A 14439-nucleotide genomic window follows, 5' to 3' on the forward strand; every position below is an offset into this window, starting at 1 on the left:
AAGAGTCATCAGTTGCCCTATCCTACCTCATATAGTGTGTCTACTGTTCCTTTGGAACTCGTTTTCTCTGATGTTTGGGGTCCTACTCCTGAGTCTGTAGGGAGAAAGAAATACTATGTGAGCTTTATTGATGATTTCAATAAATTTACCTGGATCTATTTGTTGAAGCATAAATCTGATGTTTTCCAGAAATTTCAGGAATTTCAGACTCTAGTAGAAAGGTTGTTTAATAGAAAAATTCTTACTATGCAGACTGACTGGGGAGGAGAGTATCAGAAACTCAATTCCTTTTTCTCAAAAATTGGCATTACACATTATGTTTCTTGTCCTCATACACATCAACAAAATGGGTCTGCTGAGAGAAAGCATCGCCACATAGTTGAAGTTGGTCTCTCCCTTCTATCTCATGCTGCTATGCCCTTGAAATTCTGGGATGAAGCTTTCCTAGCCGCCACATATCTCATCAACCGTGTGCCTAGCAAAACCATTCAAAATGTCTCGCCTTTGGAACGTCTATTTCATCAAAAATCTGACACTCTTTGAGAATCTTTGGGTGCGCATGCTGGCCTCACTTGCGCCCATATAATTCCCATAAACTTTAGTTCCGATCCAAGAGATGTGTTTTTCTTGGTTTCAGTGATATGCACAAAGGTTTTAAGTATTTAGATGTTTCTTCTGGCCGTATATATATATCAAGAGATGTAGTCTTTGATGAAAATGTGTTTCCTTTCTCTGAGCTACATCCAAATGCCGGGGCTAGGCTTCGATCAGAAATTTTACTCCTATCCCCTAACCTTGTTGATCGCACCTCTTCTGGTCATGGGGGTGAACAAGATGTTGATCATATGACTGATAGTCCATTACCTTCTAATTTATCTGTGCCTAATGCTACTGACATTCTTTGTGAAGAAAACAATACAGAACCTGGAAGTTCAATGCAGGAATGGGGGGTCAGTCAGTGATTCACACGGCGGCAAACGGTGCTGATCTCTGTCCTGCTGTGCAAATCACTCAGGGTTCTACGCCGGTGGTATTAGGAGACGACGGTCCTGCTGATGTCGCTATCAATGATGCTGCTCCGCAAGGCTCCAGTGCCGATGACAGCAGTACGTCGAGGGAGACAATGGGACCTGCAACGGCAGTGGCTGATCAGTTGGTCTCCAGGCCGAGGACTCGTCTTCAAAGTGGTATTCGCAAAGAGAAGGTATATACTGATGGCACTATTAGATATAGTTGTTTCACTTCTACTGGAGAACCATCTAATCATATTGAGGCTTTGGGAGATGAAAATTGGAAAAATACTATGGCAGTAGAGTATGATGCTTTGATGAAAAATAATACCTGGCACCTAGTTCCACCTAAAACAGGACAAAATGTCATAGGATGTAAGTGGGTGTACAAAGTTAAAAGGAAGTCTGATGGTACTTTAGACAGATATAAAGCTCGTTTAGTAGCTAAAGGATTTAAACAGAGATATGGGATAGATTATGAAGACACTTTCAGTCCAGTAGTTAAGGCAGCTACAATTAGAATTATTCTGTCTATTGATGTATCTAGAGGTTGGAATCTTAGGCAACTGGATGTTCAAAATGCCTTTTTACATGGGTTATTAGAGGAAGAAGTTTACATGCAACAACCTCCTGGCTTTGAAGTTTCATCCAAACCGACACATGTATGCAAGCTAGATAAAGCTTTGTATGGTCTGAAGCATGCCCCAAGAGCTTGGTATTCTCGTTTGAGTAAGAAACTCCATGAACTTGGCTTTCAGTCCTCCAAGGCAGATAGTTCTCTGTTCTACTTTAACAAGGGAGGTGTTACAATCTTTGTATTGGTTTATGTTGATGATATAATTATGGCAAGTTCTACAGAAAAGGGGACCATAGCTCTATTGGAGGACCTAAAGGAAGATTTTGCGCTCAAGGATCTTGGTGATCTTCACTACTTCTTTGGAATTGAGGTGAATAAGGTAAACAATGGTATTGTTCTAACACATGAAAAATATGCCAATGATTTATTGAAAAGAGTTAATATGGCAACCTGTAAACCGGTTAGCACACCTCTTTCTGTTAGTGAAAAGTTATCTCTTCATGAAGGTTCACCTTTGAGTCCTAATGATGCGACACAGTATAGAAGTATAGTAGGTGCTTTACAGTACTTAACATTGACTAGATCGGATATATCTTTTTCTGTGAATAAAGTCTGTCAGTTTCTTCATGCTCCTACTACAATCCACTGGGCAGCAGTGAAGAGAATACTTCGGTATCTAAAGCAATGCACAAGGTTGGGACTTAAAATACATAGATGTTCAGAGACCCTTGTCAGTGGGTTTTCAGATGCAGACTGGGCAGGTAACATTGATGACAGAAGATCTACTGAAGTATTTGCAATTTTTCTAGGTTCAAACCTTGTGTCATGGAGTGCCCGTAAGCAGGCTACAGTGTCGAGGTCCAGTACAGAAGCTGAGTATAAAGCAGTTGCTAATGCCACAGCTGAGATCATGTGGGTGCAGACTTTGCTTGCTGAGCTAGGGATTAAGGCTCCACAAGCTGCTAAATTATGGTGTGATAATATTAGTGCAAAGTATCTATCTGCTAACCCAGTTTTTCATGCTAGGACTAAACACATAGAGGTGGACTACCACTTTGTGAGAGAACGGGTATCACATAAGCTGTTAGAAATTGAGTTTGTTCCTTCAGGAGATCAAGTTGCTGATGGCTTTACAAAGGCTTTGTCTGTGCGGCTGCTACAGAGCTTCAAACACAATCTCAATTTGGTAAAGTTGTGATTGAGGAAGGCTGTTGGAATACAAGGTATATTTGTGTACGTGTTGCATACGGCTGCAGATTGTGCATCATTGTCTTCGTCCTGACGATAGATATCCTCCTATGTTAAATATTAAAGATCATCTAGAGATAAGATTCTATATCTAGGATATTCTATATCTAGGATAGTTTGTTCCCTAGTTAGTTTATTCGATCCCTGGAATCCAGAGGACGTACGTTGTCAGATCTCTCTCTGTAAACGCCAAGGTAGAGGCTGTTTCTATCCTATATAAACACGTACCCGGTGACAGATGAAGTCACCGCTTACCACAAACTTCACACCAAGCACCTTGCTCATTTGCATTGTACGCTTGTCAAAATCTGCCTTGCCCAGGAATCATAGCGGTTTGCAAAAATCACCTTAAGATGTTAATTACAGAGTTGGATCATGAGAAATAGGGCAAGATTCTACAAGAGAACGGGCTACCTTGACCTTTAATTTAAGGTCTGCCCAGACGAATTACATGATCTCATACCTCTATACGATGAAGAATTTACATGCTCACTGGAGGTTGTGGACACTCTTTTACTAGCAAGCTCCTGGCCTGTATACGCAACTGCCAGAACCCCACTGAAGATGTTGGTTGTGCGAATTGCTTCCTACACTTCAGTACTGTATAACTCTCCCAACAGCTGACCTAATTCCATGCTATGGATCCGAATCCCTTCCATGAGAATCCATGTAACCAAGAAGTTCAAGAATGCCACAAATGCATTAGCACATTGTTAGGTGATTGCCTCATGATAACTCTTGGCCTTGGTCACTAATCACTTGACCCGCTATTTCTTGACGAGGAATCTGCAGATACGGGAATAGTAATATTTCACTACAAATGTGCCATCGGAATTGATAAATAGTATGAAAAGAAACTGGAACAAGGTCATACCTCGTGAATGACGCTTTCCCTCCATTGCCTCTTTCTTCTCCTGGCAACTGTGACAAAGGAAAGGACCGTCCCAGGGGCGCAGCTTTCCTGGCTTTGACACAACCTTGTGTATGGATATCCCCTGACCAGACTCTAACTCAATTTGACAAATTGCACATGCAAAGAGTTTGAACATATTCCGGACTGGATATTCAGAATCTAGCCTGCATTAACCGGAAATCAAATGTCAGACATGGCACCATGATCTAAAATTTTGGATGCTTCCGAGCCTCCCAACTCCACATGATGTTTTGAGAAGACGCTTGACAAAATCGCCATGACCAATAATTACTTCTTAAAGAGCTAGTGTTGTTGCCAATCAAACATCTATTTGTATTTTCTTTAATTATTGATGTTGAGGAATTCCAAAAAGAAAATACATGGAAACACTACAAAAGCACTAAAAGCTATGCCTTAGATTGAGAAGTGTGGGAGGAAGATTGCCTGCTTGATGAAATGTTAGCATAACAGCATGTACTAGTATAGCACCCAGAGGCCCACATTGTAACACTACCTGTATTAACCTCGCTTTAGCAATTTGGCCCAAAAGTGCTACACCCTGGTTTCTTTGAATAGTTTTTACAGGCGTTATATACTTGACAACCACATTCATTAGGCTCTATCAGGAACTAAACTTTATAGTCGAGGTATGGCATCCATCATTGTCAAATAATTTAACATAGTTTATGTTTCGGCACATACAATTTCTGCATCCAGAAGAGGTCCCTTCAGTTGAAGATGACAAGGTGTTCCGTGAAAAGGTAAAAACTTCCAGCTCAAATGGCATCACACAAATAACAAGAAATACCAAACCTTTTTGACTAACTACATGCATATTAGGACCACTAGTGAAAAGTGCTCCCTAAATGTCAATTCAACATTTGGAAAGCTTAGTGATATGATTATGGGTGAACTATTGTGCATCTGTTGTCAAGATGGGGTAAAAGGTACGAAGTACAAACCTCCTTGAAAGGGACGGGCATCCGTCCTCAAATATTTCCTCCACCAAACTTGGCTCAGAGCAATTTTCTTTATCGGGAAGAGATAATGGGTCAGATGTCATTTTCCTGAAAAGGAAATTTTTTAGAAGGACAAGGCCTTTTCCTGGCATTCCTGGAGATTCTATAGCGCATTTTGGTTTTTCTGGTGGTATTATGTCAATTACAATACAAGTTGTATCATCTCTCAATCCTTTTGATTCCACGGCTTCCTGCAAACAATGCACCAGTAAGGAACAGTATAATCAGAGGATTTGATTATACATGTTAAAAGGGGTGGAGTGGGGTACTATACTTTGACAATTTGATCCGCTGCAGCCTCTGGAGGAAGCCCTCGTGCACAACTAAAAGCCATTTCCGCAGTCAAAGCATCCCAAACACCATCACTTGAAATAATAAGCCGACCTCCAGCACTAGACAGCTACAGCAAGCATTACTAGACAATATTATTTTTCAAATATAGTCAAAATTATAACGGACAAAGTATTACTTCAGAGAAGATCACAGAACTACTGAATAATCCTCAGAAAGAAAACATAATTACAGACCTACAACAATGAACAAACTTTGGAAACAAAGAAAATGGGCTTGAAACAACCAGCAGTCAGTTTATGAATAATTCAAGATATCCAGATTGACAAAATGAGCCAACATCTGAATATGGTTGTAAATAATCTGAAGATACATGAAAATGTTTAGTTTGACCTCAAATTCCAGCAAACTTAACAAGGAAGATCTCACAATGAAAAAAATGTACAGATGATAAGAATATCAAAACAGCAGAACTTCTGGTACTTGAATCTGCTATCACTATGTTAAGTAGAATTCGGTTTCTCCAGAAATGGTGTGAAGATACTTATAGGACAGTTTACCTTCATCTGCTTCACATGAGGAACAGGAATGATAAATTCACCTACGTCCTGATCACCGATCGATCTTGATAGGCATAAACCACCAGGCCAACACCTAAGGGGGCCAATCTGGATAGATAGGAAAGGAAACAAGAATCAAGAAAAAGGCATGAATCAGACCCACAAACCAAATGGTTCTACTGTAAAGGAGAATCTATGGACGACATATAATAGATATGGGTATGGAAATGTGCAACGATGGTACTCATAGGTAGGTTGATTGATTAGTCACATAAATTCAAAAAATAATAATAAAACAAATAGATTGAAGAGTAGTTGCAGAAACATATATTTCTCAGTCAATCCAAGTGCATGCAGCTACCCTCCAGCAATAAATGAAGCCCCACTCACGCATTGAAAATACTACACGTCGAAAATAGCTCGCTATACACCAAATCAGTCACTAACAGAAAGCAAACTGCACAAGGCTCCAACTATAACAATTATATTGAACACTGCACCGAAAAAATCAACAATAGAAAGCACCTTTGCTATTTATCAAAAAATAAAAGCTCCTTTTGGCAGCCAACAGCATAAATTAGATAGAAAAACTTGAGTGACCACAAAAAGCAAAGAGCAAACCTCAGCTCCACCGACAACATTTAGCCTTCCAACTTCACCTCCACATTCCGTTACACGTCCAACCCTGTGAATCAAAGGCAACAAGTGATAAGAGCCAAACATATTATCCACGAGAGAACAACAGTAAACTGTGTGACAAAGCAATCTTACTCCTCTTCGCTAGCATCAAAACGGTGGTCAGCCGACAAATAGTATATGGAACCCTCAGCTTCAAGAACGCAACGTGAATCGCCAACTGATGCAACGGTTACAATGGACCCATCAATTATGACAAGGGTCACTGTTGTCCCCGACGAGTGCGCTGAAACACATACACCGAGCAGAGAAGGAAGGCTCAGCTCCTCTAGTACTAATGTACGGTGTACCACCAAACAATGCATACATATAATTTGAATCGCCTAAATATGGTTGGCCATAGAGATGCACAGTGGAGTAACAGATGTGGTGGTACTAAACTAGTACAGGTAGTACTAGCTAGGAAGGGCATCAATTACTCCCTTCCATCTATGGGAAGAATCTTACCTCTTGTTTGGAAATCCTTGTCGGTCTTGACGAAGCCGGCGACGAGCGCCCTCGGGAGCGCGGCGACCCACTCGTCCCTGCTCAGATCGGCAGGGACGCAGCTGAGCACATTGGTGAGGAGGTTCTCCTTGGCGTAGACCGCAGCGGCACTCCCGTTGTGTCCGTCGAACAGCTGCAACACCAAACCAAAGCAAGCACCGGCCCCGTCTCAGAACCCGAAGCATAGCATTGCGACGTCGAGCCGGGGAGCGAGTGGATCGAGAGGGGAGGGCGCGCTTACGGCGAAGGCGGAGAAGGAGGTGGACGGCGCACCGGGCTGGCGCTCGCAGCCGGGCTTGAGGAGCGCGAAGTCCTCGCCCTTCTTGGCCCGCCCGGCCTGCCCCGCCGCGACCCTTGGCCGCTCGCCCCCCGCCGCCGCGGACCGCTCCGCTGACGCCTCCCGCCGCAGCAGGTCCCCGAGCGCCACGCTCCCGGGCCGCCTCCTGCTCGCCGCGCCCCGCGACGCCGACATCCTCAGCCGCAGTCAGATCCCGGGCGCCCTCTGCGGCATCGGCCACTCGCGCTGGCGCTGGCCTAGTCCGGTCGGGGAGCGCGCACTCGCCCTCCCTTTCCACCTGTGCCGCGGCTGCTGCCTCCTCGCCTTTTTAGTGTTTGGCCGGGACCCCGCCCCAGCTCGGCGCGTTGCTGCTGCTTTGCGGGATGGGATGGTATGGGAGAGGAGAGGCGAGCGACCCGTCACATGGGGCGCGCGGTACAGGACGCGCAAATCCAGCCCGCTCCCACGCGCGCCGGCCTCGCCCTCGCCCTCGCCTCGGGATAAATGAAATCCCGCAAAAGTTGCAGGGTGGGGGGAGCCGGGAGCGCGCACTAATGACTGAGCCCGTGCTACACTGCGCGCTACTCTACTGGTTGGGTGTGGGAGCACAGACCCAGCACGGGTCGGGTCGGTCGTCTTCCAGCGCATGCGCGGAGGCGGTCTTCGCCGCGGACGAGGACGCAGTTTTTTTAAGGCTTCTCTCATCTGGTGTCGACTAGTCCGGGTCTTCCCGTGAGAACAAACAGCACTTGTCCTCGCAAATGCTGGGCTGGCGCTTGGTAATCTAACGCCGAGTCGCATCTGCCATTATGCTGTGCTGTTGGTGTGAAACTGTGGACCGATGGAACTCATGGAAACTAAGGTTGAAAGGGAAGCTAATCGAGAAGAGCTTTTCTTCCGGTTTTTCTTTTTGTATTTTGCGAGGATGCAACCAAGGGATTGACCGTCCGATTTTGCTTCGCGTCAACTTGGAGGCATCGATGCGAGCTGCCTCCATGACTCGATCCAGTAGCAACAATTTTGTACTGTTCCTGTCACCTCACTTTCGAGATTGGAACTGCAAAGCCTCTTGTTTATATTCTTCAAAGCCTCGAGTCATGCCTCTGCGTGTTCTCTTATTGGTTATCTTTGATGTTTCCTGCCAAGTTGTTGTCTCTATTTACGACTCGGTTGTGCAGGGCTGGCTGCTGATGGCCATGGCATGGAACGTTTCTGTGGGGGCACGTCAGCAGTAGCTCACGCTGCCCTGGTCTGATGGGTGATAGATGTAACGAGACTTTGTCGCCTACTGTTACTATCAAGCTGTTGATCTGTTTTACTACAGGATTTTCATAGGAGTTTCAGGCGATGAAACATCTCTTAGTGACAGCAGGCCAGGCATAACCAAGAAGAAGTTTGGTTTTGTGCGCCACTTTCAACAGCAAATCCTAGCTCTCCAGCTGGTGTCCTCTGTGTCCTTAACGCGGCAGATTCCAAATGGACACGCAAGAAAACACTACTGGCAGACGAGCAAATGACAGACGACACCATGGTCTAAAAAAAAGGATAGACGACACCAGGCCGGCGTAATTCCCCGTGAATCTCGCCAGGATTGGTAGAACGGAGAAGGAAATCGTTTAACAAAACCAGGAATGGATAAGACCGATCCAGCTATTGGATGGCAGTTGGTTACTTCGAAGCAGGTTGACAAATTAGATAGACTTTTGACAACTGGCTGGGTCAATAATCACATACTAATTTAGTGAAATTCAATAAAAAGATCAAATTTTTGAATTTTAATTTGATCAATAACCACTTGATTTCTAAATATGATGCAGACTAAATTGACCGATTACCGAGCAGTTACCGTAGAAGTCGAGGCAACCAAGCACAGGTTTCTCTGAAGATTTTGTATGGTTTTGGGCCTTTGGCACCGTCAAACTCAGCGAGTTCTTGCTTGCTCCTGTAGTGCATGCCAGGTGCCACCGTGCCAGCTTTAGACAGGCGCTCACAGAATCTCAGGCTCCTAGCATAGACATTGAATGAACCCGTGGGACAAAATGTTGCTACTTGCAAGAGCTGAACAACACATGTGCAAGAGGAAAAAGGATGCTACGAGCCTACGACTTGCAGGAGGTAAAGAACAACACATGTGCGTTGGATCGACAAGCAGTATATACAGAACTGTACAGTGCAATGACTGACTTGTGTCTGAAGCCTTGGCACATAAACGGCTCAGCATGTGCAACGGGCCTTTCTCCTGTAACGACTAGTACAAAACCTCCTAGGCTTGAAATACACAGGCACTGGCAAAACGGTGTGCGCTATTTACTGAAGAAAAAGAACAAATAAAGAAACTGGAAGCTATCTGATTCTAAAATGGCTTAATTACACTTCGAGATTGCTTCAATAATCACACTTCGAGTTGTGTTATTTCGAAGAACGAAATCGAGTGGCTTGATGCCGATGATCTGCATGAACTTTCCCTCTCGATGGAGTAGGCCATCAGCAGCTTCACGACCTGCCTGTATCTCCTCCTGTACGTTGGGAACTTTGACAAACTCCTCACAATTCCAACCATCCTGCCAATACACCAACCAGCAGCATTAGAACAAGGAGTGCCGGCATACATGAGGAGCATGATTACATGGAAGTATTTGTATTCACCGATAGATATGTGATGAACGGTATTCCACATTTGTACACAATTAATCCAAATATGATGCTGTTTCTTCATATTATATTACTAACATAAACAATCAAGTCGAATGGCCTTAGAAAAGGCATAAATATTGCTTGAATTTTTTTTTTTTGTGACTCAGGATAATAAGCTCATCGAAACAGCAATGGATTATACACAGAAGATGACGAAATTATCAGGATATCCCACTGTTTGTCATAAGAACTGCGTATAACAGTTCTACTGAAATGAACAGAAAGTATGGGTTTCAGAAGAAAACATAAGAGACAGAATACCTTCTACTGATGGCCTGAATTTGCGCTGTCCTCACAGGATCTTGGGGAATTTGGGCGCCATTATCCCACCCATTTGCGCTCGCGACATTACCAACGAAAACGGTCAACTTCTCCAAGAACCTCACTTCTTCCTCTGTTATATTCAGCGCTTGTATTTGCTCTTTCAGCACCAGGACAGGATGGAAGAACCAATCCAGCAACCGATCTTGGGGCCTGTTATGTTGGTTGACCTCGACACCATTGCCTAGCAATAGCCCTCCAGAACCAGCCTTGATTGATTGCAGTACAGAGCACAGCAAAGAATAAGAAGGTAGACCCAGGCTTATAGTTTCATGGTCACTTTCCTTTGCCCTTAACCACTCACTCAGATCAGCAGTTGTTATAACATTCAAATTCAAAAGATCCCTGCCCCTCTGTTCACATGACTTCATAATATTTTCCCATATCTGTAAATCAAGGAGCTAAATTAGGACTTCAGGCATGACTTAAGTTGGGGCACATTGTAAATTGTAAATCTATCTAATTTATAACTTCTTTGTTGTAGTAAATAATGAGGTATCAACAGTTTGCCAGTTTTGCACCCACAACTTGTAAAATATAGCAAAATATGGCCTATGGGGTTTGGAAATTGATATAAGAAATCCCTATGCTTTGCATGGTAGGAACATCTAGCGATCCTAAAAGAATTCCCATTAACAAATGTATGGGAATTGCTTGTTTTGTTGGCTTCCTTTCATCGATGAATCATGGTATTGCTTCGATTACAACTAGCTCACCTAAATCTATGATATCATCAATGCAACAATTAAAATGTCAACCTATCCCTATTCTTGTGTGTCCATTTCATTCATGACATTGCCTCAATTAGAACTAGCTCACCTACCTAAGATAGAGTGACACAGCAACACAAATTTGTTTGACTATCCCTTGTTTCACTGTTTCAAAGCGTCCTTTCATTTCTGGCATTTTTTTTTTCTTCTCAAAAACGCAGGAGTACTGCGATTTCATTTATGGCATAACCTCAATTGGAGCAAGCAAAGCTAATCTAAGATAGCGTGGACACAACAATAGATACTCCTATGTGCTTCTTTCTTTTACTTACGAGGGAATAAGGAATAGGCCCTTTGAAAGATGTCGGCTAATCTACTCCGTAGCTCTACATTGCCTTTACTCCGAGGACAGGGAAAATTTTGAGAAGTCCCAAATTGTACACATTTTAGTAGTTTACAAAAATTCCAGCAAGTTTCAGAGAATTTTCTAAGAGGGAAGTGTGAAAAATGACGTGTCTTAATAATTCGTGTGCAGACTGCAGGCAAGTTGGGAATGTTAAGAATCTAACTCATTACAAGGAACAGACCTGGACCATTTTGACTTCTTGTATAGCCTCTCTTACTGATCTTGCCGGAGCCAAATTTGGAACCAACATTGCTGGTGCTTCACTGGGACCAGTAGGATATTCAGCTCCTTTAACAGAGGCATTGGTTCTGACTGAGAATTCTGTGGAATTGGATGGTTTTCTCTTTCTGTAGGACGGCCTAATTGTTTGAAAAAAAGTTAAGCAAGGAAATGTTCAAGATATATAAGCAGATTGCGAGGAAGCAGCACATGACAAGTATATAAGAATGTTCAAGATCATAACAATCAAGGAAATGCAGTACTTTGGAAGAATTGTCCCTTCACGGAGGTAAAGCCAGTCATTGGTGTACTCATCAAACTCTGCAACCATGGCCACCACATAGGAAACTCCCCTCCGGAACGACTTCTCCTGCAATAGTGAGACAGCACGATCGTAAGTACATCACATAATCTTTCACACAGTAAGTGGTTCATAAGGACTAGCAATAATTCGTTGATGGTAAGGTAGCAACCTGGTAGACAATGACTGCTCCGTAGAGCCCCACGAAAATGCTTGAGACAATAGCTAACAGGACGCTCCCAACCACCACTAGGGGCCAGAAAAGGATAGCCAGGCCAGCAATCGGCACACAAACTGTTTCAAGGAATGGACCTTCGCGGCTTATAAGGTCGTGCAGCAATCTCTGCCAGCCTTTGAAGAGCATATAGGGGCTCTTTATCAGCGCAATCACCGTGTAAAGCGGTATGTCCACAATTAACCCCAGGAGGCCAACAGCAATACATGAGGGCACATCCAGCAACCTGCAGAAAATATTCAAGATGATCACGCATGCATCCAGCAGTTGCATTTTCCCCCTTTTTTTAAATCTACCAACTGCGATATTAAGTTTCAAGAAACTGTAATGTGTGTTGCGCAAGGATCATGATGATGGGATTGCTGCAGAATATGCTTCACTAACAGTGTAGCACGAGACATGACACACTACCAGAACAGGGTATTCTATGACAAAAGGCTAAGCATGTCATTGTCATGACAAACCAATCAATCCTTTTCGATAGGATTACAACACGTAGCTAATCCTAAACAACCAAGGAGTGGCAAGTAGTAGGAGGACAAATACCTTATCGAATGCGGCTCACGATTCAGGGAGCTCTCGCGCAGCTCCTCCAGGTAAACTGGATAGGAGTGGAAGCATATGTCCGCGAAGTCCCTAACCACCGTGCAGCTGCCCTTGATCGTCCCCCACGTCCCGTCCTGCTCAAACCGAATCATCAAGGCGTTGTTGGGAGGCATACCAAACATTGACAGCACCTAACTAATTTCAACTGTATTGTGCAGGAGATGCTCTTATTTTGTCTTACCACAATGCCATGCACGAACTTCTTTGTCTCGCTCTCCTGCCTGAACGCCTCGAAGGTGGAGATCCATGGCGTGAAGAAGCCGTACCCAAGAGCCACCAGCGCGCTCCCGAAGATGCCGAGCCCCAGCCAGAGACCGAACAGGACGGGCAGCGCGATGAGCACGGCTAATTTCAGGCCCGCGTTGATACGGTCAGTCCTGGATAAAGAATGCAGAGCAACAATGATCAGTCAAACAGTATGACCATTTATTCTCGCAAAGATGCAATTGCCAACAAATTAATCTCGAAAACCAAGGGAAAAGCAAAATCAATACTTGCCACCAAAACATTCAGAAGTAAAAAAGGATCGCAACAAAAGAAGAAAAAAACTTTTCTGGAGTAATTATTAAATCAAGAACACAGCGACAAGAGTTGTTCGGCGGCTTACTTGATGAGCGAGTAGATTGTCCACCAAACGTGCGCCGGGAAGAGCACGAGGATCACTCCGACGTTGCCCAGAATCATCAGCGCCGCGGCTACGGGGCCGACCACCATGGCTGCACATCAATTGAGTTGCCAAGAAAATAAGCACACGCAGGCGCAGCGGCGCGGAACCCCAAGCACGGCTCCAAATTGAATAAACATGGCAAGACGTGATTGCAATTTACAAGAAGGGCATGCCTTTGATGCCGCCGAGGAAGAAGGCGGCGCAGAAGGAGAAGACCACGTACGCGACCTGCAGCGACTGCTGCATCGACGCCATGGGCTCCGCGTAGTTGGCCGCCGCCCACGCCTTCACCGAGTCCATCGATCGGACGCCACCCGCGGCGCCCCCCTCGCATCCACCGCCGCCGCCAAGAACGGAAACGACGCCTCCGCGAGAACAAAGAAAATCCAACCTTGACCCGCCGCTTTTGCGGAACGGACGGAAAGCGCAAGGGAAGCGATAACAGGGAAAGAAGCGCCGCCGGACCTCTCGGGGGAATCTGCGACCGACCGAGCGGGCAGAGGCGGCCGGGGCGGGAAAAATTCAGCGGCGTGAGCGACAAGCCGTCCCTGGAGAAACCGCTTTATAGAGCTCGCTGCGGGTCAACTCGAGCCGGCGGCCGCGCCCCCCCGCTCGCGCGCCCTCGTGTTCTTGCTGGAGCAGAGGAAGAGAAACTGGGGAGAGAAGGTTCGCGGTTTTACTTTTTCGGAGTTTTTTTTTTGCGTGGGACGTTAACTGTCCAGATTCCAGAAGGGGTAGTTTTGTCTGTGCTTTTGGTGGGCCTCGGAGCGACTGACGGCGTCAGTTAGAAGAGAATTGGAGTTAACGGCGCACCTGGTAAAGCCGTAAGACCATCCCAGCGGTGGAAGCAAATTTGTAGAATCGATTTTTAGTGCTACAGTGCTATGGAGAGAAGATGGGCCAATACAGTAGCAATAATGTTCACGGATGCTGATAACGGGACCGGAGAGAGAAAAAGAGGAATAGAAAGTAAGAAATAGGGTAACGGCTGGATATGAAAAAAATAAAGGATACTGTAATAGTGATAGAGGATGCTGTAATAGTATTTTTTAGGATGAAAATTTAAGGTAGCTGCTGGAGATGGCTTAAGAGCGATACGATACTGGTGTTTATCATTTTTTTTTTCTTCTAAAAAACCCAGAATAACATAATAACATGCAGTACTCACGCAACGTCTACCAAGTACCGGACATATATAGTTTG

The 14439-nt window shown here is 44.7% G+C and overlaps 2 protein-coding genes across 2 annotated transcripts; both read right to left on the reverse strand.

Annotated features, from left to right (window-relative positions):
* Window positions 1–3103: 3103 nt before the first annotated feature.
* On the reverse strand, window positions 3104–7746 carry LOC133889845 (probable protein phosphatase 2C 40). The gene is made up of 9 exons (XM_062330326.1): window positions 7042–7746; window positions 6762–6933; window positions 6390–6540; window positions 6240–6303; window positions 5619–5726; window positions 5042–5167; window positions 4711–4958; window positions 3710–3912; window positions 3104–3621 (listed from the first exon to the last, which is right to left on the reverse strand). Exons 1-9 carry the CDS (start codon window positions 7270–7272, stop codon window positions 3587–3589), a joined length of 1338 nt encoding a protein of 445 aa, XP_062186310.1. The 5' UTR covers window positions 7273–7746; the 3' UTR covers window positions 3104–3586.
* A 1447-nt stretch (window positions 7747–9193) lies between these two features.
* Window positions 9194–13931, reverse strand: LOC133888454 (uncharacterized membrane protein At3g27390-like). Its single transcript, XM_062328709.1, has 9 exons — window positions 13410–13931; window positions 13177–13285; window positions 12751–12946; window positions 12510–12643; window positions 11901–12189; window positions 11691–11797; window positions 11390–11567; window positions 10033–10478; window positions 9194–9638 (listed from the first exon to the last, which is right to left on the reverse strand). The coding sequence occupies exons 1-9, from the start codon at window positions 13534–13536 to the stop codon at window positions 9470–9472; spliced, it is 1755 nt and encodes a 584-aa protein (XP_062184693.1). The 5' UTR covers window positions 13537–13931; the 3' UTR covers window positions 9194–9469.
* Between the last annotated feature and the right edge of the window lie 508 nt (window positions 13932–14439).

This window comes from Phragmites australis, chromosome 13 (assembly GCF_958298935.1).
Source record: "Phragmites australis chromosome 13, lpPhrAust1.1, whole genome shotgun sequence".
In the NCBI taxonomy this organism is placed as follows: Eukaryota; Viridiplantae; Streptophyta; class Magnoliopsida; order Poales; family Poaceae; genus Phragmites; species Phragmites australis.